Genomic DNA, 21,338 nt, shown 5'->3' with positions numbered 1-21,338 from the left:
TTTTGGGAGTAAATTTAATGTAGAATTCAGAAGGAAAAATATTTTAGTGTAACAATTTTTACTAGAGGTATCTGACAATGGTGTCAGGGATGACTGTAATTATGATGTCCTGTTTATATGAATGGTGAAGAAATTAAACCATTTGTAAACTGAACAGTGTCACTTGAAATTGTATGTTTGTGTTTTCTTAGAGATAAAGGGAGAAGGAGATGAACATACACTATGATTTTGTTTTGAGCTTTCCCCTTTAAATGCACAATAGAAAATTTGACCAATTACGGAACCCCAAGTGTGTCCACTGATCGGCTGGTTGGACTAGTATTTTTCTTACATCTTCCAAAAAGGACGTTCCCAGGTGCAGTGGGGATGGGGCTTAAGGGATGGGCCTGGTTCTGACAAAGCTTGTATAGTGTGCAGTGCACTCATTGTCACATGCCATCAGAAGAGATCAGAGCAACATGAGGTGGCTTGGGGACAGTTCCAACTGAGCTGGTCATCAAGAACGTGTTCAAGTTGAATAAAGCAGAACTGACACTGAGGAGAGCCGATAACTGACACCCTCCTTCGCTCACTCCACTAGTGATGCCAGTACTTGATTGTCAGTAACTGAGTACTGTATTTGTGTGGTTTGCTTGTATTTCCCAGCCAGCAGATACAGGAGCCATAGAGGAGGATCAGGGTTTTAGAATGAAGCTGTATTATGTATAAATGGTGCATCCATACAAAACTACTTCCACACACGTTCTCTAGTTCAGCTGATACTTTTCTGCAATACCTTTATCTGAATGATACCGATAACAAACATCAATAATACTGTGTGAATCAATGACACATTACTTTACATATTTGACATTCCAGAGATAGAAAGGAATGTTAAAACGAAAGAAGACTGTGAAGGCACCGTATTCCGTGTGTGTGTGTCAGTAGACCTAGGCTTCAGTGTGTCGCTACCTGAGGTATGCGTGTGTCAGTATGTGGAGGCGTGTGTGGAGGTATGTGGAAGTGTGTGTCAGTACGTGGAGATGTGTGTGTGTGTGTGTGTGGCGTGTCAGTACGTGGAGGGGTGTGTGGCGTGTCAGTACGTGGAGGTGTGTGTGGCGTGTCAGTACGTGGACGTGTGTGTGGTGGTGGAGTCGTTGGGGAGCGAGCCCCGGCGCTCAGCGTGTCCCTGGCAGAGCAGCAGTAGGCGCAGCTCTGGAGACACGCTGCTGGAGAACGCCGAGTAGATCCAGGGGTTGGTGCACGAGTTCAGACTGGCCAACAACATGAGGAGGGTAAACACAGCACCTGAACACACACAGCGTCAGACTGGCCAGTGATAGGACCACAGACAAAGGAGTATACTGTCAGAGAGAGAGAAGGAGAGAGAGAGAGTGTACGTTTGTGCTTACTGTTCTGTGGAGGGTTGGGGTCCCAGGCAGCCCACAGCTGCACACTGAAAAAGGGAGCCCAGCAAACCGTGTAGACCAGAACTATGACCAGGGTCATCCTCACTGTCTTAGACATAGCTGCCGACACCCCGCCCACCCTGGGACGGGGGCCCGGGGTCAAAGGGCAGCGGTGAGCAGGCATGGGAGGCTCAGGAAGAACGTCAGGCTGCAGCTCACCTAGAATAGGTTACAGAGGCAACAACAGGCTAAACACGACATTTAATGAAGAAACAGATCGGTTGTCATCACCCAAGTATTACCACAGGAAATTGGATGTTATGTTGAGCCCTCTTGGCTATAATCTCCCATCTCCAATCTAGCTATGATCTCCATACACAAAAAACTCCCAGGTTTACCCGAGTAGGCGGAGTTATCACAGTGTAAGGCAACACTGCTGGATGCCAGGGGAGCCAGTGGGAGGAAGTGTTGAGACAGAGGGTTGGAGTCAAAGGCAGGGTCGTCACCGTGGAGGGTGGACAGTGTGGTAGGAGCACATGGTGATAGGCTGAGCCTCCCTCGACTGGCTCCTCCCACTCGGTGGCTGTCCCGGCGAGAGGAGGGAGGGGGGAGGAAGACGGAGGCAGGGGACAGCCGGCGCTCTGTCTGGTAGACATTGTCATGGATCTCTCTGAAGATACGGACCTGGGAGAGGAGGAGAGGGGAGAGATCATTTCGATATAAATACATTGGCTCTTTGTCTTTGACACACATTACTCTCATCTCTCAGTGGCTCATGGCGTGAACGTGACCTGCTTCCGGCTCCTGCAGCACCTACCTGGCAGACAGTGATGATGAGGACAGGCAGGATGAAGACAGCCAGGGTCATCCATGTGACATAGGCCTTCAGGCCCCAGTGTTCAGCAAAGTTCCCCCAACACTCAAACACTCCCGGAGCCACCTCCGACCTGGAGAAGATGAACACCTGGAGAGAGAGAGAGACACGGTCTGGTGAAAGAGGGCCAGACACAAGGATATGGCCGTGTGTGTGTGTGTGTGTGTGTGTGTGTGTGTACCTGTGGCAGGCTCAGCAGGGTGGACAGGCCCCAGGCCAGCAGTATTAGTGTGTTCCAGCGTTGGGTACCACCACCGCTGTAGGCCTTCAGTGGGCAGCAGATGGCATAATGGCGGTCAATAGTCATAGCAACAATCATGTAGGAGGAGGCAAACATGCCAAGGACCTGGAGGTACTTGACCAGGCGACACAGGAAGTCAGGGCCTCTGAAACGACCTGTGATGTCCCACACCAACTGCGGTAACACCTGCAGCAGAAAGGAAACCGTGTTGAGTTACATGAGTATGGCAGTGAGTATTGGCAGAAGGCTGCGGTTCTGGCAGAAGGCTGTGGTCCATCAGGACCAAATCCTCACGCCACATTAATAGTTTCTTTCCATCTGCTACTAGCCTCTTCAACAAGGCCAAGGATTCCCACTGACATTTAACTATTATCTACTACAAGTCCACCCGACACCTATTGCACTATGCACAAGCCACCTTGATCTCTTTCGCACCTTATTCTTATTTTTATATACATTTTATATTTAAATGTTTTATTTGTTTAGTTCTTAGAATTAGTTATAATATTGTATTTTTTACTTTTAATTCAAGATCCGTACATGTTTATTGTTTGAACCTTCCTACCAAATGAAATTCCGTGTTTGTGTAAACCTACATGGCGAACCAAATTCTGATTCTGATGCCCTCCTACATGTTTGTGTGTAGATACTGTGCAGCCAGTGTGTGTGAGTCTAACACACAGGTCCTGTGTGTTACCTGGAACAGTGCCACTACCAGGTCAGCCAAACAGAGGTTGGACATGAACCGGTGGAGCGGAGTGTGGTGTCGTCTCCGCCTCAGCAACACCACCAACACCAGTCCGTTACCAAGCAACGCCATTGCTAAGATGACCGACAACACGACCACCTCGGCTATGGCCAGGGCCGCATCCCGCACGTGCTCAGAAGCATTGTTCACAGCAGGAGTCACGGAGGCTGGGGTCACGGCCGCAAACAGCGTGGTGGCATTGGCTGTAGCTGAGACTGTTACCAAGGAGATGGACATGATGCCTAGGAAAGGAAGGATAGAACAGAGAAGAAGGGAGGAAGGGAAGGGGGAAAATACGTGTGAGCGAGAGGAAGAATGTGTTTCTGAGTCATTTGCTCTTCATTGACTGAAATAAGCTGACTGAAGTCAGGTGAACTTGGAACATTTCTGCGGGGGTGTGGAGTCATGCATGGTGTTAGCACAGTGGTGGGTGCCCACCAGATGACCGCTAGCCAGTAATGTTGACCACTGAAGATTATCAAACGTCTGTGCCCTCATTAAGACCTGTCGGTCAGAGTTAGAATTAGCACTGAACAATTGCACAAATGAGGCCAGCCCTCGCTCTGTGCCTAAAAAAAAACTGTGCGTGGGTTTATGAGTGGGTGATCTTGTTTGCATCAGTGTGTGTGAATGACCATAATTGCCTATAGAAGTCATTGTCCCGGGATCAATGTGCTTAGAGAGGCATGAATCACAACACACACACACTGGTGAACCAGGATTAACCTTCCCATGCATCCCTCATTTGACAGTGTGAAGGAGAGGGAAAACACAGAGATGGGGAGGAGAGGAGATATTGACCTCTTGGTAGGCCTTCAAAACATCTGCTGTGAAGATGTAGCACAAACAATCCCATACAACATAATCACTATATTCAACAATATTTTGTCATAGACATGTTCCGGTTATATCAGAATGAGACAAAATCTCTACAGCTTTCACAGGTAAGTGTAAAGGCTGTATTGTAAAGGCTATATTGATGTGTTGTCAACACAATGACACAAGTGCTACACTATTCCCTAAGTTCGACATGCCACACAAAACCATGGCACATCCACAATCACAAGTCTGATAAGATGATCTAACAGATTGAAAACATTAGCCATTACTGCCAAAACGCCATCAGGCATACTGGTGTCCTCACCAACCCCAACCCCAACCCCGCTCCCCATCCCTGCTTCTGCTTGAGACACCCGCTAGCCTCTGCAGAACTCTGGCAATGACTTCACACAGGTCCCAATTCCATGACGTCTGGATGTAGGAACACTCACCCTGTTCAGCGTGTTCTGAAGCAGCTGTACATCCCTGATCCATGGTCGCACCCTCCGGTACCTTCCATGCTGAGCGTGTGCCTGTGGTTCAGCGCTCTCCTGCTGCACTCTGACTGACCCTGCCAACGACTCCTGCCGACTCCCATATCACTGTCTGTCTCCTCCCTCTCTCCCTCTCTCTCTCTCTCTCTCTCTCTCTCTCTCTCTCTCTCTCTCTCTCTCTCTCTCTCTCTCTCTCTCTCTCATCTCTCTCTCTCTCTCTCTCTCTCTCTCTCTCTCTCTCTCTCTCCCTCTCTCTGTCTCTCTCTCTCCTCTCTCTCTCTCTCTCTCTCTCTCTCTCTCTCTCTCTCTCTCTCTCTCTCTCTCTCTCTCTCTCTCTCTCTCTCTCTCTCTCTCTCTCCCTCTCCCTCTCTCTCTCTCTCTCTCCCTCTCTCTGTCTCTCTCTCTCCCTCTCTCTGTCTCTCTCTCTCCCTCTCTCTGTCTCTCTCTCTCCCTCTCTCTCTCTCCCTCTCTCTGTCTCTCTCTCTCCCTCTCTCTGTCCTTCTCTCTCTCTCTGGCGCATTCCCCCCCTCCCCACCCCACCTCCTCCTTCCCTCCCTCTCCTCAGATTCATTATTGGATGAGTGTGTCTGGTGTGTGACTGTCCGATACGGATGTTTGTAAGAGAGATCGTAAAAGGTAGGAGGCTGGGCATTGATCAAAGACTCAGATGCTAAAATGGCCTATGGTGAATAATGTAATTTCATATTGATTGTTCCATAGACCCAGCCTTCAGTTCTGGGCCTTTGATCAGTCATGATCAGACACACACACACACATACACACACAAAGGCAAAGCAGACACCCTTAGAGTTTTCATTCCCTAAATTAGCTTTACAAAACAAGGACACCCGCTGGTGATATGCGGTCTACACAGACGTTTGATCAATGATTCTGCTGTGCAGGTGTTTTCTTCGAAGCAGGGTGACGGCGAGGGGGAGAGGAAAGAGGGTGTATTTTAGATATGGAAAACCTTGGTGACATGTTTACAAGTTGTCCTCATCACTTCCTTTTTCTCCACCCTCTGCTTCTTCACGCCAACAGTGTGTGTCCCTCTATTCTTCTCTGCTACATTCCACCCATTTCTCCCGGTGTTTCTCTGGTGGCACAGTAATCTGTTTTCTTCCTCTTTCAATCATTCCCTCATTCTGAAAAGCTTTCAATTATCTAGGGGCCCACTGGGTGACCTTACACAAACACACATGCACGCACGTACGTACACACACAGACAGACACACACAGACCGACACACACACAGACACACACCTTTTGCTTCCTTAATATGTAGAGATCCATGATTAAATGTAAGATCCACATTCAGGAGCAACTTTTACAGAAGAGGGTAGTTCCAGCGTGAGACTCTTGAGGAACGCTAATCACAGTCAGCTGCTGGCATCTGACTGTGGCCATCAGCTGATGGTCATTGCTGCATCGTTATAGGTACCAGTAGTCACTCGCTCACACAAAACTTGATCTGGCGGTCTATTTAAAAAGCAAGACCTTGGCACACACGCCAGTGCTGCTGCTGCTACTGGTACACATTTCTGCTCAGTCAGTCCTCCACCACAGATCCAACTTATGGCTCAGTTTGACTTTCCCTTTCAGGGGGAATGGTGGATATTGATGGATATGCGTTATTTAATGATGATAGCTTTCTGCCATCATTAAAGGATGTTATGCAATGCATTGCCATGCACTGAGCTTTCTGAAACAGAAATGTGATTGTTTACAGGATCCAATGAACAAAAAATACTTCTTAATGAGCTATAAGAATTATTCCCTTAGTGATCAAACACAAAACCTTTCATCTTTTTATTTAGGTGCAGAGACATAAGTAGGTACTGTTTTCCTGCCATGTGCCTGTAACAAACACACACACACACACACACACTGGACATGCAAAATGAATACAGAATGGACACCCACGCATACACACACAGAGGCTGTGGCTCTCAAAAGGCAGTAAATTGACAGTGCAGCACAGGAATTCTTCATACAATCACTCCACAATCTGGAAAAGACAAACATAGGGACAATTAATAAAAAAAGAACATTGGTAGAATAAATGATAGACTAAGTGATTCATTGATTAACTGACTGACTGGTCGATTGATGACTCACCATGCTAGTCACTACCTTAGTGACCTGTTCCCGGGTGCGAATCTTCAGCTTGTTGACCTGGGTCTCAGCCACATCCACTCTCTCCTCTGCATCGTCCAGCTCGTTTTGGATCTTCCTGTACTTGGTCATGTTGCAGCTCACCTGCTCCTCCTAGTGGGGAGGCGTGTACATGTGAGGGGCACGTGGTACCATGTGAAAGTGTACTTCATTATGAGGGTGGGCTTCATTCATGTGTGGAAACCTCCCCCAGGATCCTCCACGCATCCTGACCCTGAGACATGAGACTCACCGCCTCCTCGGCCTGCCTCTTGTAGCTCTTCACTTTGGTCTGCAGCTTGTCAATCAGCTCCTGCATCCTCAACAGAGTCTTCCTGTCCTCCTCAGTCTGCACACACACACACAGACAGGGTGGGACAATGTAGGACAGGGTTAGCATCCAGAGTATGGATGAGTTCCCATACCTGGTAGCAGAGCTTGGACTAGACAGGTTCTCTACCTGGTAGCAGAGCTTGGACTAGACAGGTTCTCTACCTGGTAGCAGAGCTTGGACTAGACAGGTTCCCATACCTGGTAGCAGAGCTTGGACTAGACAGGTTCTCTACCTGGTAGCAGAGCTTGGACTAGACAGGTTCTCTACCTGGTAGCAGAGCTTGGACTAGACAGGTTCTCTACCTGGTAGGAGAGCTCCTTGACCTTCCTCTCGTATCTGCGGACGCCTTTCTGGAACTCCTCACTCTTCTTCTGCTCGCACAGCAGCTCCGTCTCCAGCTCCTTGATCTAGAGTCAGAGGGTGAAGGTCAGAGGTCACATGATTGGTGTTAGGTTCCCATGGGTGTTCTAACTGTGCTAGAGAAGTCCCAATGCAGTTGTGGCTGCATTCTATTGGTCCATTAGACTCCATGGTCCAGCATGAGAAGAAACAGGAAACTCACCCTGACCTCCAGTTTCTGAATCTGCTTTTTGCCTCCTTTGAGGGCAACCTGCTCCGCCTCATCGAGGCGAAGCTGCAGGTCTTTGACGGTCGTCTCCATGTTCCTCTTCATCCTCTCCAGGTGGGAGGTGGTGTCCTGTTCTTTCTTCAGTTCTTCAGCCATCATGGCTGCCTGAACGGTGGAGGAGTGTGTGGAGATTAGGTCACAGTAAGGTGTGTGTGTGTGTGTTTGTTGTCCACAGATGTGTAGATCGTCAGGATCCCAAACTGTAACTGAAGGTGTAGCTCACATCTGTGATGGCTTTCTTGGCTTTCTCCTCAGCGTTACGACACTCATGGCCCACCTCCTCCACCTCCCCTGCCAGCGTAGCAACGTCAACTTCCAGTTTCTTCTTCTGGTTCACCAACCCTGTGTTCTGTTCGAGTGGAGCAAGGGAACAAGAGTTATTCTTCATGGATGTCTATGAACTCTACCTGAGCATGTACTTTATCTACCCGTCTACCAAAGTGTCTTTCAATGTCCCTTGGCACCAGTTTGCTGAAGTCTCCATCAGTCTACCCGGGCACCAGTCTACCAGAGTATTTTCCACTCTGCCTGGGTCATCTCAGTGTACCTGTGTATGCAGCAGGCTGACTCTCTCTGTGGCCTCCTGCAGTTCCAGTTCAGCCATTCTGCGGGCGCGGTCTGTCTGCTCCAGCAGGCCTCGCAGCTCCTCCACCTCCGCAGCCAGGAGAGTGTTGCGACGCTCCGTCAGCCCCCACTGCTCCTTCAGCTCCCCGTTCTGGTGCAGACACTCCGACAGCTCCAGCTGCAGGTCCTGGAGGGCGCAGTGAGACACACCCGGTCAGTCTGCCCAATGCCGTGTGGCCTTGGGTCTCCCGTCCAGGGAGGCAGCGCGGGGGCACGACTGACCTTGGTCTGAGCCTGGAGATGGCGCTGTAGCTTCACGGACTCGGCGACCTGGCGGTTGGCATGGCTGAGCTGCACCTCCATCTCGTTCAGGTCTCCCTCCATCTTCTTGCGAAGCCTGACGGCCTCGCCGCGAGACCTCACCTCCGCCTCCAGGCTCGTCTGCATGGTCTCCAGGGAACGCTGGTGGTTGCGTCTGCATCGGCAGCAGGGGCGCACAGTCAGAGGGATGCGTGCAGAAGGTAAAACACTGAGTCAGGAGGATTCATTGCTAAGCGACTCTCTGTATATTCGAGCTACTGCGTCTCACCGAAGGTTGTCAATCTCCTCATCCTTTTCCGCGATCTTTCTGTCAATGTGAATTTTGATCTGGCTGAGCTCCAGTTGAACTCGTAGAGTCTTGCTCTCCTCGTGTTCAAGAGTTCCCTGGAGCAGAGCAGGCATGGTGTGAGAGGTCCATGAGCCAACAACATCCCTGAGACAACTTACCAACACAGGTGCTGGGGTCAGATGAGCTCACCTCAGCATCCTCCAGCGCTGCCTTGATGTCACTCTTCTCCACATCCAGGATCTTCTTCATCCTCTCCAGCTCATGAATGGTCTTCCCACCGTTGCTGATCTGCTCAGTCAGGTCTGCTATCTCCTCTGTGGATCACGTTCCCAAACATCAGTCACAGTCAGTTACACGGACGTAACGTTTAGAGAGACTGGAACAGGCGGCTCTGGGAGTCTGCAGTGTTTTGTAGAGTTGCACCTTGCAGGTTCTTGTTCTCCCGCTGTAGTGTCTCCAGGTGGTCGATGGCCTCCTCGTAGCAGTGCTTCAGCTTGAACAGCTCGGTACTCAGGCTGCGAGACTCGCGCTGGGAACTTTCCAGTTCAGCCTGGGACTCCTCAAACTTCTGCCTCCACTCGGACAACACCTGAGGGAAGAGCCACAGCCTGACTGCACCGTAGGCTGTTCTCCCAGGGATATACACGTTTCGCATCTCATGCAGGTTAGAAGTGCCAAGTAAAGGTAAGTAAGTAGTTACCTAATAAAGGTAAAATCCTAATTGGCCCAATCGCACTAAGTTACTTAAATGGTCATTGTCATTACATGCACTTGCTGACTACTCACCTTGTCAAAGTTGCGTTGTTTCTTGTCCATGGCGAGAGCTGCAGAGTTGGAGCGCTCCAGCTCCACCATGAGGTCCTCCATCTCCGTCTGCAGCCGCAGCTTGGTCCTCTCCAGGGAGGAACACTTGGCATTAGACGCCTCCACTGCCTCCTCTGTGGTCTGCAGACGAACAGCCAGCTTCTTCCTGACAGGTAAACACACGGGTCAGGGTTTACGTCAAAAAAATTACTTACTTTTCTCATATTTACATACAGGTAACCCTAACCACTATCCAGTACTGGCTTCCATACAGCCTTAAACCCTGGCCGCCTGTCAGTACTGGTTATATTCCATCTCCAGGTGGTTCTGAAGCGTACTTGGCCTCCTCCAGCTCCTCCGTCCTGTGGATGGCGTCCGTCTCGTACTTGGTCCTCCACTGAGCCACCTCAGAGTTGGCCTTGGACAGGGCGCGCTGCAGCTCGGCCTTGGCCTCCTGCTCCTCCTCAAACTGCTCCCTCAGAAGGCTGCAGTCATGGCGGGAGGACTGAACTGCGTGGGCCAGGGCATTCCTTGTCTTGACACATAAAAAACAGCCCTTATGGATACACCACATCTAGCCTGTACTGTGCTCCTTGTACAGTATGTATACAGGATGAGAGCACGAGTGGTTGTGGAGGGTGGTGTCGGGGAACAAACCTTGGTTTCCTCTTCCAGCTGTTTCTTCAGCTCCTCGGTGTTCTGGCTGAAGGTCACCTTGGTGCGATGGAGCTGACTGATAAGGGCCTCCTTTTCCTCCAGCCTTCGACCGTACTCAGCTGCAGATAGGCATCTTGATCAATGATGCACTCAAGTGTTCTCGAGCAATCGTTGAATGTGGATGACATTACTAGCCAGAAGGCAAGAAGGCGTGTGAGAGTCACTCCTACCGCACTCCGTGACTGCGCGGGCTCTCTGTGTGCTGACGTCGTTCAGCTGTCTCTGCAGCTCCTCCGCCTTCGCTCTGGACTCGTTCATCTGGTCCTCGAACACGCGGCACATCTTCTCTGTGGCGGACTGGGAGCACAACACTGCATTACTGGCAGACATGAACCTGATAAATCACTGTCACGTTCCTGACCTCCTACGGGACCATTATCACTGTGTTACGGTCTCCCCTCTTCAGCCCTTACTCCTTCCACGGATGACCTGTAATCACACCCCTACCTCCTCACTCCTGCCCGCCGCGTCCTTCTACCACGCTTCCTTCTCACCTTGGCTTTAGACAGCTGCTCCACGTTGGAGGTCAGGTCTTCGGCCTCCATCCTGACCTCGGCCTTCTCCTTCTCCAGCTTCTGCCTGACCCTCTGCAGGGTGTCCAGCTGCTCGGTGAGCTCCACCAGGCTGTCGGCGTGTTTCTTCCGGAGCACGGCGGCCGTGGCCTCGTGGTGGAGCGACGCCTCCTCCAGGTCGCGGCGCATCTTCAGGAAGTCCGCCTCGCGCTTCTTGTTGATGGCGATCTGGGCGGCCGAGGCCCCGCCCGCCTCCTCCAGGCGCTCGCTCAGCTCCTCCAGCTCGCGGGACACCTCCCCCCGTTGGCGCTCAGCCTTGTTGCGCCACGTGCGCTCCGCTTCCAGCTCCTCCTCCAGTTCCTCAATACGCGTCTGATAGGCAGAGGATCAGAGGTTAAAGGTCAAGGGTTATTGTCAGGGGTCATTGGTTGGGTCAGGGGTAAAAGGCTGCCCCCGGGCTGTAATCATTAGGACCAGAATCATCCCTCTAACGATTCATGTTAATGGGACAGTAACTACATAAATGTAAATAAAATAGTAGTGCAGACCTGTAATTCTTTGATCCTTTTCTGCAGATGAATTACAAGGGTTTGCTCATCTTCAATCTTGGATAAGGCCTGACTCATCTCAAAGTCTTTTCTGTGGACAACATGGGGCAGATTGTATTACAGTTACATGAACACATGTCATAATGATAATAATAATGATGATAAGACTGTCAGCAGTGGTGTCTAACTTCTTCAGTTTCTCCTCCAGTTGCTGCTTGTCGTTTTGCAGGTCCATAACTGACTCCACAGACAACTTCAGGTCCCCCTCCAGCTTGCGCTTGGAGCGTTCCAAATCTGCCCGTAGCCTCTTCTCCTGCTCCAGGGAGCCCTCCAACTATATAGGTGGGAGGGGAGTTAGAACGGCACCTACCTCCCGTCCCCTCCAAACCCCAGTCCCACAGCGCCCTGGTCCCTGACTCACATTGTCGGTGTGCTGCTCCAGCCGAGCCTTGGCCTTGGCCAGAGAGGCCACCTTGTCCTCCTGGCACTGCAGGTCAGTCAGGGCCTGCTGGTGAGCCTCCTGCAGTGCCGCCTTCTCTCTGGTCAGGGACAGGATGGACTCATCCAACACAGCCATCTCACCCATCAGGTTCTTCACCTGGAGGACGCGCAGAAGGTTTGAAATTGAGATTTCGGACAAACCACTGTGCAGCTGCGACACTCTGCTGTTCTGTGTTCCGGCCATGTCAATACTCGGCCATGAACGCCAAGCTCCTGGAGGAGTGGTCACCTTGTTCTCCGTGCCGTGCCTCTCCTTCTCCACCTTGGCCAGGGTGATCTCCAGGTCGTCCACGTCCTTCTTCAGATCGGCCGACTCGTCCTCCAGCTGGCGCTTCTTGGCCAGGAGGCTGGCGGTCATCTCCTCCTCGTCCTCCAGCCTCTCTCCCACCTCCTTCACCTTGGCCTCCAGCTGCAGCTTGGTCTTGATCAGGATGTCACAGCGGTCCTCTGCATCGGCCAGGTTGTCCTGCTCCTGGAGGCAGAAGGAACACGTCGAGATGACTTTCTGTCTTCCCATCTGACTGCGATCTGATTACTTTACGACTCCAATCTGATTCCTATTTGACTCCAACCGGAGTTTTATTTAATTCCAATCTGATTCCTATGCTGTCTATAATGGACTCCACTGAATGCTATTTGATTCTTAATTTATTCCTATTTGATTATTAATTGACTCCACGTACTGCCTGAAGCTGCAGGGCCAGGTCATTCTTCTCCTGGACTAGAGACACCTGTTTTTCCTCCATGTCCTTGCGCTTGACTTCTGATTTGTCTAAGACCTCCTTCAGCTTGGCCGACTCCTCCTTCAGGGCAACCAACTCCTTCTCGGCCGTTGCGCTCCGAAGGAGGGGCCGGAGTTTGAAGAACAGCATCATCCACGGCCAGTTCTTCACTGAGTAGAACGCTCGAATGTTCCACTGAATCACCATCAGGGCCTCCCTATGGGCACACGGGAGGAGACATACTAAGCGACACAGATCAGAGAGACCCAACACCAGCGCTCTCCGCGTCTCCGTCCCGTCTTACTTTTGATTCAATATCCTGTGGCGCTCCATCCTCATGAGCTTGCCGCGGCAGATGGCCTGCAGCATGGTGAGGATCTCAGACAGGCGCTCGTCACGCATGTCCTCCAGCAGGCCCAGGAGACCTGCCTTGAAGAACACCTGGGGGACACGTGAGGAGCATGAGAGGGGAGAAAAGAGGAGAGGAGGGGAGGGGAGAAACGAGAGGATAGTAGGCAAGAAGAGTGGATGGATGTACACCTATGCTGGCCTACCTTAGTGCTACCAAACTTGTACTGGCTGTGGTCGATGTCCAAGGAGCCGAGCAGCTTCTCCACAGCCTTCCTGCTGTCCAGAAACGAGTCCTCAGGGATCGCTGATGGGTTCAGGATACGGTACCTATCCCAAACACACAAGCGGCTCACACATCGATAAGGCAACTTGTTTAGTTTGAAAGGGATCCATTTTCATTCTGATGTTAGCGAGTAGGGGAGTGCTAAAAGTTCACCTTTGTTTAAACTCGGCATAGAAGATGCGGTTGGGGAAGCCCTTCCTGCAGATACGGATGCCCTCCAGAACCCCATTGCACCTCAACTGCTGGAGCACCTGGATCGGATCCATGACCCCTGAGACAGAGAGAAGGTCAGGGGTCAGGGATGAGGGGTCAGAGGTCAGAGGTGAGGTACCGACAAACAGGAGAGACAGGTTCAGGGTTATCTCTCACCTGGAGTCTTACTCTCATTGGGGATGATACAGCGCACAAAATGGGGTTGCGTGCTACGCAGGTTGGCCATAAGTTTATTCAGATTCTCCTGCAAAGAGACATTTCCAGTGGATAAGTAGTCTTAGGCTAGGTTTAGACTTTTCTATTTTGCAACTGAGCACAAGTCTCAATAGAACTAAATTGCAGACTTCTGTTGGTGCTTTTCAAACTTGTGAACAATTAAAGTGTGCAACTGTTTCGCTTCTGGGTTGAGCCCTATGTACAGATGTGTATTGAGAGTAGAGATAGCACAGACTTGGAGTGATGTTCATGAGTTCAGGTACCTAAACATCACTACAAGTCTTAACCACTTCTCTCTCAAAGCCAGAGCACACCACAACTCCTGCTACTCATACTTCAGTTTCTCATGAGACGTTCTGAACATCTTGGACACCAACAAGGAAGGAATCTTGTAATTTCTGTCTGCGGATCCCTCCAAGGTACCCACCTTGTGTAGCTGAGAAACAGTTTGAAACGAGGCTCCCTTCTTCCTCCTCTCTTTGGTTCCTGTCTTGGGATCAGCCGCTGGAAAGGATTACAAGGTAGCAACACCCCATTATTAAACACCATCTGTGCTTTTTACAGCTAACATGAGATTATAGCCTTTGATTGGTTAACTGGTAGCAGATATGGGATTGGCTGTGGATGTGAGCTCTATCCGTGTGTTGGGACTGGCCACCTGCATCTGAGCTGATGAAGGTCTCAAACAGGCTAGCCAGCAGTTTGTTGGAAGACTTCTGGAAGCATAACACCACAGACTCGTTTAAGGGGTCTCTGTTCTTGTCCAGCCATCCGTTTATATTGTATGGAACCTGCAGAAGAACACAATCATGGTGACCATGGCTTGATCCCAATCTGTAGAAGCAGAAAACTGACTGTGACACTCACCACTCCAGCGTAGTGCACCAGCTCAAAGTGGGTCTCGTACTTGCGCTTCTTGTCTGGTTTTGGCTTGAGGAAGTTAGGGGATTTCCCCACATGGTTGTCGTATAGTTTGGTCCTAAAGCTGATATCTGTGGCCTTGGGGAACATACACTCCTCCTCCAAGATGGACAGTATGCCCATGGGCTGCAGGAAACACACATTCATACATTACACAAACAACAACACTCACACACAAATACAAACACACACACACACACACATCAGTACACAGGACATTCAATTGGCTTCCAACTGTTTACCTTTTCAATGAGATCTATGCAGGACTGTAGGTCTAAACCAAAGTCTATGAAGGTCCACTCGATGCCCTCCCTCTTGTACTCCTCCTGCTCCAGGATGAACATGTGATGGTTGAAATACTGCTGCAGCTTCTCGTTGGTGAAGTTGATGCACAGCTGCTCAAAATTATTGAACTGGTAGGAGACAGGAGACCATCAAGGGAGGGACACAGACAGTTGGATGGTCAGTTGGGTGGTCAGTTGGATGGACAGACCAACAACAAGAAGGACGTTTTTTGTTTGTTTGCTCTTGCCAAGACAATACAAACAATCTTAGAGAGGACCAGCCACTATTTGAATATTTACCTCAAAGATCTCAAACCCGGCGATGTCCAGCACTCCGATGAAGTACTGGCGTGGCAGGGCTGTGTACAGACTCTTGTTGATCCTCCCAACCATCCACTTAAACATGCGGTCATAGGTAGCCTTCGCCAGGGCTCCCACAGAGTAGTTCACCTGCACACAGAAACACCCAAACTGTCTCATGTTCTTCCCCTGCATGGCTCACTATTTCACCAAAGACAATCCAAACAGCTCACCTGCTCAACAGTCTGGCCCTTAATAATGTATTCATTCCCCACTTTGACTCTTGGGTGCAGGAGCCCCTTGATGAGGTCAGCTGGGTTTATGCCCATCAGGTAGGAAGCTTTGTCTGCACCTGGAGACAGAGCACAGGAACCCCTGAGACTAGAGAACACAGGTTATGGAACACTGTGTGTGGAACACAGAGAGGAGAATAGAGTTTGGAGAACACGAAGAACACAGGGTCGAGAACACAGATTGTGGAGAACACGGTACAGAACACTGAACATCGAACACAAACTACAGAACCAAAAGTACCGAACTCATATAACACATATAAACGAGGGAGGTGCGTTAGTCGGAAGAGCCAGTCAGAGGAGTTAGAAGAGCTAGTCGGATGAGTTGATTTCGATGAAGACTCACTCTCCGTGCCATCTGCTTCTGCCTGGTCTTCTCTCTGCCTCTTCTTGAACTTCATGTTCCCAAAGTGCATGATGGCGCCCACGATCTTGTAACAGCCGTATTTCTCCTCGGGGGTGAAGCCCAGCGTGTCCATGGCATGCTGGGAGGTGGTCAGGGGAGCAGAGGAGTGGGAGGCAGGCGGGAAAGGGGTGAGAGGAGAGAGATAGAGACACAGTAAGAAGGAATGTCTAAATCAGACTTTTTCCAGGGCTGGCGTGAGGATGTGGGGTCTTACATCAGTAGCCATCAGCTCTTCTCCATCATTCATGTTCTCCACGGTGATGACTCCTTGACTGCAGAAATGGTAGTCGAAGGGGTTGGTGGTGATCAGCAGCATGTCTGGAAAGTCAGACGGCATCTGCACTATCAATTTCTACAAGTCATCATCTTCAACAACACTGTCTATGCTTTATCTTCTAGCCCCCAGTCACCCAGCCCCCAGTCATCCAGTTCCACCAGTCCCCCTTCCTCCCAGCCCCCCTGACCCCTGTTGTCCGTACCCTGAAGCTCTGGTTTGTGGTGAGACAGTATCTGGTAGTAGATGTGATAGCTCCTCTCCCCAGGCTGCTGGAACACAACTCTAGACTTCTCCAGAAGGTCTGCAGTCAGGAGAGAGAGAGTATGAGAGAGAGAGAGAGGTAGAGGTAGAGGTAGAGGTAGAGGGAGAGGGAGAGGGAGAGGGAGAGGGAGAGGGAGAGGGAGAGGGAGATGAATAGACAGGAGATGATTACTACATTGGACTTGAGACATAAGACAGTTCTACCAACAGATAATGGAACAGGGCTTACAGATGTCAATATCAGCCGATGCCAGTTTCCCTGTAGGACCAAAATGGATTCGGATGAACTTTCCCTGTAAGCACAGATATGAGGGGGTATTACATTTACTTGTATCTGGTAATATAGTCTTAGTACTAATATTGTTTTAGGGACACACTTGGTATTTTAATATGAATGACAAGGATAAGACTTGGTCCTTCCAGTCTAGGCCTGGCAGGTTTGACCAGGTGGGTTTTGTATTTGTTAGTGACGCTCACAAATCGAGACGAGTTGTCGTTCCTGAGGGTCTTGGCGTTGCCGAAAGCCTCCATTGCCGGGTTGGCCTCGATGATCTGGTCCTCTAGTGTCCCCTGGTGTAAGGACAGCAGCATGGATCATTGTGATGTACTGTACCACTGACAACTGAATCCTTGATAATAACTCAACTGCCTCTTTAAAACCACAACTATCTCCCTGCCAACCAAGACTGTCTCCCTGGTAGTTCAGCTGCCACTCAGACAACACAAATGTTACTCTGTTAAAGTCTCTGACAATACAGCTGTCCTAGCGACTGTCTCCCTGACAACCTAACTCGAACAACATACTAACTGACAACGTGTCCGTAACAAGGCAAAGGGGGAGAAATGGTCCAGAGAGAGAGAGAGAAAGTTGGAGGGCTATGATGAGAGGATTACAAAAAGGACGGGTTCCAAGAGACGAAGATCAAAATGAGTCTCAAGTTGTTAAGTTCAAAAAGCTGGGAGGAATTGAGGGAAGAAGGAAATAAAAAAGGGATGACAGGGATGATGGAAAAAGGGAGCAGATGCAGGAGGGAAAAGCATCCAAATCACAGCTGGGATTCACAGTAGTAGTGAGTACTTTCAAGAAAAGAAATCAGGGAGAAAAATCGAAATGGACCAAAAAAGGAAGAGTTGGAGAGAGTGAAGTTTCTGTCTTACTCCTTTCCTCACAGCTTCTCCCAGGGCGGCTACTATGGCAAAATACTGAATGACACGTTTGGTGTTGACGGTTTTGCCAGCACCGGACTCTCCTCTGGGATTGGTAGACAGAGATATGATGCAAAAAAGTAGAACATATCATTATGATGTCTTACAAATCTGTCAGAAAACAGCACAGTAGTTTCCAATAGAACAAATAGAAATCTGTAAATGGCCAACAAGTCAACTTGGTTTGCATTGGCCTGAATTGCAAGTGTTTTCATGAATACAACAGTACAGCTACAATAGTACTAGATCATAACTGGAACACAACTAGGCTGTAATAGTCCTGAATGTAGAACATATAGAGACATAGTAGTTCTGGAACTGGATTGCACTGGCTTACGTGATCAGCATGGACTGATTCTCTCCATCTGTGGAGGACATAGACAGTTATTAGAGTACAGCAACATACTCTGAGAGAAAGAGGGGAAAAAAATGAGAGAGAGAAAGAAAGAGACAGAGAGAGGAGAGAGAGAAGGGGAGAGAGAGAGAGAGTAAGAGAAGGAGACAGTGAGAGGAGAGAGAGAGAGAGACTTCAGGGAGACCTACTGCGCAGCATGTCGTTGTAGGCGTTGTCAGCTATGGCGTAGATGTGGGGAGGAACCTCGGTGCGCCTCTTCCCTTTATAGGCGGCAACAACAGCAGGTGAATACACAGGAAGCCACTTGTAGGGGTTCATTGTCACACAGAAGAGGCCGGAGTAGGTCTGCGAACACAAACACGGACCTGTCACCCAGAGCAGCCGGGTGGGACACACCTGGACAGGAACACTGGGGTCCATACAGAACGTTGCCCTCAGAGGTCTGCAGGCGGTTCTCACATAGATCATCCACATGGAGTAGCGCCTACTCAGGTTGAAGAGGACCGAGGCTTCGTTGAGGTTGGTCAGCATGGCCATGTCCTCCATCATGTCAAACTTGGGAGGGTTCATCGGCTGAATGTCATTCTCCCGAACCACCAAGGTCTGGCAGAAAGATATGGAAACATTAGTAATACCCACGCTGGGAGGAGAATGTGCAGTTGGGACCCCACTTTGGGTTGGCACACAGATTAATAAGATATCTTATTGAGAACAGAATTGATGTTAACTCAGAACTACTCCAATTTAACAGCTAACTAACTAAGTGAACAATTAACTCCCTCATTGGACAACTAACGCCCCTATCAAGCAGATAACTAACCTGTCCATCCTTAGTTTCCACGGTAGCCTGGTCTCCGTCGATCTCTTTAACCTCCACCTCTATGTAGGCCTCCTTGTCATCGGGGATCCACACTCGCTTTGTACCTTAGGGACACAACAGCTGTCATGGCAATCATCAGTCACACTCAACTCATCCAGACACTGTATGACAGTATGTGAGTAGGCATAATCCCAGTTTAAATTAACTACTGCTGAGCTATTGAGGGGAGACTCTGAATGGGAAGTATCCATTTTGTGTAAATCCAGTTAGATTAGGCCACACTGAATTATTTCCATTTAAAGATTATCCGGATGTTTTGATGAAAGGTGGTCCTGGGGTGTGCCGCTACCGTCGAAGGCCATTGTCCTCGCCGCCAGCTGCTCCAGGTTGGTGAGGCGGAGGAATGAAGCTGCATCTCCAAACTCCTTCATTTCCATGAAGAGGGACATGATGGAAGCTGGGTGGTTTAATCAACAGCAACACAACTGCAAACAGACCCCAAACACAGTCACAACCTGAACACAAATACCAACAAAGTCCCACATCCTGACAATCTCATAACCTGAACTGAACCGCTAAAACACACACATAACTTGAGTTCTACCACTGTGTACAGCATTAGAACGTAATTAATTCAAACGGTTAATTACATCAAATTTGGGTGGATTCAACAGGTAGGGTTAGGGTTCTAGTAGTGATGTGGTTGTAGTGTTAGGTTTAGCAAGGCAGACATGCACCAGTGTACTGACCTATAAGAGCACAGTAGGATTGGTGGCAGTGGACCTGTCAACCTTATATCTTCTCTCCCAAGGTCAGGGTCACCAGAAAGAGGGGGAAACATCCCCATGTGACCACTTCTTCTGCACTGGATTGGCTGTGCCTGAGTACACAGGGAGGGTGAGGGACTGTCACAGAAGGCAATCATGCTGATAATCTCCTCCCAAAGCGCCGGTAAGCCTCTGTTAGTTATTTTGGAAACGGCATTGTTTCATTGAGCATTTCATCAATCTGCAGGCCCACTCTGTCATTCAGAAGGCCAGATCTCACTCCCTATCAGGCAAGCAGACATGTAGGTTGTTGCGAGCAGCAAACGTGCGCTGATGTGTTGAGGGACTGATGTCCTGTGACGGGTATGTTGCCACATACATTAAACAGATCCAGGAGCAGTAGTGATGCTACTCTCACATGACGCATCAGAGCACACCAACTCAAATGATGGATTGAAATAATAACATCATTACTACACAGAAAGGTATAAAGAGCACACACACACACACACACACACACACACACAGACACACACACACACAGACACAGACACAGACACAGACACACACACACAGACAGGTCCCTGGACAACAGGGTCCCCTGGTAGAAGTCAGATGGTTGAAGTGTAGAGCCTTGTTTAGACCTGCTCCCGCCACACTCAGCAACATGAAGAATCCCTCCCAATCATGGGTGCAAATGAATCCTTTCCTTGTGCCAAAGTAAACCAAGCCCAATGCCGTTCCAGCTCCAGGAAAGGTATGTACTCTGGGTGATTTAGGTGCAGGGGTAGGAGCTGGGGGAGTTAGGGTTATGGCAGCGAGGGCTATGTTAGAGACTCTGCAGATCTAGTGCAGCTGGATAGTTGATCTTTTTGACAGCATGATCAACCTTCACATTCCCAGGTCTAATTACCCTACTGCATTAACTACCATCATGTTATAACTAACCTATCGTGGGATCTATCCAACTGTATTAATTTCATGTTTTCATTTAGCAGATGCTTTTGTCCAGAGTTGTACAGTACAGGGGAAGATTTGAACTCAAGTGCTCTAACCACTGAGCTGTACCTTAATGTTTCAACTGTCCTACCGTTCAAACTACCATAACGCTAAAACCACTGGCCTAACTACCTAAATGTGTACAACCCATGTATTACCCTGAAGTCCTAAACTACCCTACACTGCCACTATAGACCGTTTTGACTCTGCTGCTCTGCCTACCCTTCATGGTCTTCATGGTTCCTGAACCTCCCTCTCCATCCTCCCTGCCTGTTTTTCTCCCCCCGCCCCCCCTCAGATATGAGCAGCTGTCCTTCTATTTTCAACTGCTGAAACAGTAGCATGCCAGACCCATGCCCTCGCTCAGCCGAGAACAATGGGCTTGCCCTTATAAACAATTCCAACTTAGACACTAGTCCGACAGCAGAATACCTCTGCTAGATCCAGTCAATCCTGCTGCTGCCACTCCCTAAGCCCAGAGAGAGATGGGTGGCTGGGCCAGTCTCCCTCTGTAGATGGTAGATTAGGGTAGACAGAACTCATAAAGAGACATATACACACACTGTAGTCTCCAGGTGGATCTTCCAGGTGCTGGAGGGTTTGAGTTGGTTGGAAAGTCCTGGAGGGGCTGAGGAGCTGGAGTCTGAGGTATCACACTTTCTGCCATTTCTGGAAGCTTAGGCTGGCATTGTAGCTGGAGAAGGCTAGGAGGCATGAGGAGAGGTTAG

General features: G+C 49.6%; 2 protein-coding genes across 2 annotated transcripts; both read right to left on the bottom strand.

Annotated features, from left to right (window-relative positions):
- Positions 1–1,071: 1,071 nt before the first annotated feature.
- Positions 1,072–4,691, bottom strand: LOC134018224 (vasopressin V2 receptor-like). The gene is made up of 7 exons (XM_062458106.1): positions 4,523–4,691; positions 3,201–3,493; positions 2,444–2,689; positions 2,206–2,352; positions 1,787–2,072; positions 1,392–1,607; positions 1,072–1,287 (listed from the first exon to the last, which is right to left on the bottom strand). The coding sequence occupies exons 1-7, from the start codon at positions 4,563–4,565 to the stop codon at positions 1,103–1,105; spliced, it is 1,416 nt and encodes a 471-aa protein (XP_062314090.1). The 5' UTR covers positions 4,566–4,691; the 3' UTR covers positions 1,072–1,102.
- Positions 4,692–6,348: 1,657 nt separating this feature from the next.
- On the bottom strand, positions 6,349–19,609 carry LOC134018613 (myosin-7B-like). Its single transcript, XM_062458697.1, has 43 exons — positions 19,594–19,609; positions 19,194–19,329; positions 18,845–18,948; positions 18,484–18,627; positions 18,213–18,369; positions 18,007–18,034; positions 17,622–17,715; positions 16,941–17,033; positions 16,693–16,756; positions 16,405–16,503; positions 16,140–16,243; positions 15,866–16,004; positions 15,460–15,578; positions 15,227–15,376; positions 14,885–15,055; positions 14,589–14,768; positions 14,380–14,512; positions 14,149–14,225; positions 13,662–13,749; positions 13,446–13,563; positions 13,213–13,336; positions 12,963–13,099; positions 12,620–12,875; positions 12,166–12,408; positions 11,857–12,033; positions 11,624–11,769; positions 11,436–11,526; positions 10,870–11,259; positions 10,546–10,672; positions 10,316–10,434; positions 9,997–10,193; positions 9,641–9,824; positions 9,278–9,443; positions 9,044–9,168; positions 8,834–8,949; positions 8,527–8,719; positions 8,228–8,431; positions 7,904–8,029; positions 7,615–7,785; positions 7,355–7,459; positions 6,972–7,067; positions 6,683–6,832; positions 6,349–6,572 (listed from the first exon to the last, which is right to left on the bottom strand). Exons 2-43 carry the CDS (start codon positions 19,291–19,293, stop codon positions 6,561–6,563), a joined length of 5,817 nt encoding a protein of 1,938 aa, XP_062314681.1. The 5' UTR covers positions 19,294–19,329; positions 19,594–19,609; the 3' UTR covers positions 6,349–6,560.
- Between the last annotated feature and the right edge of the window lie 1,729 nt (positions 19,610–21,338).

The sequence above is a fragment of the Osmerus eperlanus genome, chromosome 4 (genome assembly GCF_963692335.1).
Source record: "Osmerus eperlanus chromosome 4, fOsmEpe2.1, whole genome shotgun sequence".
Taxonomy (NCBI): domain Eukaryota; kingdom Metazoa; phylum Chordata; class Actinopteri; order Osmeriformes; family Osmeridae; genus Osmerus; species Osmerus eperlanus.
This window is presented reverse-complemented; position numbering and strand designations above follow the sequence as displayed.

Coding starts and splice junctions, on each gene's coding strand:
- LOC134018224 (XM_062458106.1), bottom strand. CDS start 4,565: ATGGATCAGGGATGTACAGCTGCTTCAGAACACGCTGAACAGG. Junction 2,690..3,200: donor TGGTAGTGGCACTGTTCCAG/GTAACACACAGG, acceptor TTTCTGCTGCAG/GTGTTACCGCAGTTGGTGTG. Junction 2,073..2,205: donor TCATCATCACTGTCTGCCAG/GTAGGTGCTGCA, acceptor CTCCTCTCCCAG/GTCCGTATCTTCAGAGAGAT.
- LOC134018613 (XM_062458697.1), bottom strand. CDS start 19,293: ATGTCCCTCTTCATGGAAATGAAGGAGTTTGGAGATGCAGCTTCATTC. Junction 14,226..14,379: donor CTTCATCAGCTCAGATGCAG/GTGGCCAGTCCC, acceptor AATCCTTTCCAG/CGGCTGATCCCAAGACAGGA. Junction 8,950..9,043: donor CAGCGCTGGAGGATGCTGAG/GTGAGCTCATCT, acceptor GCTCTGCTCCAG/GGAACTCTTGAACACGAGGA.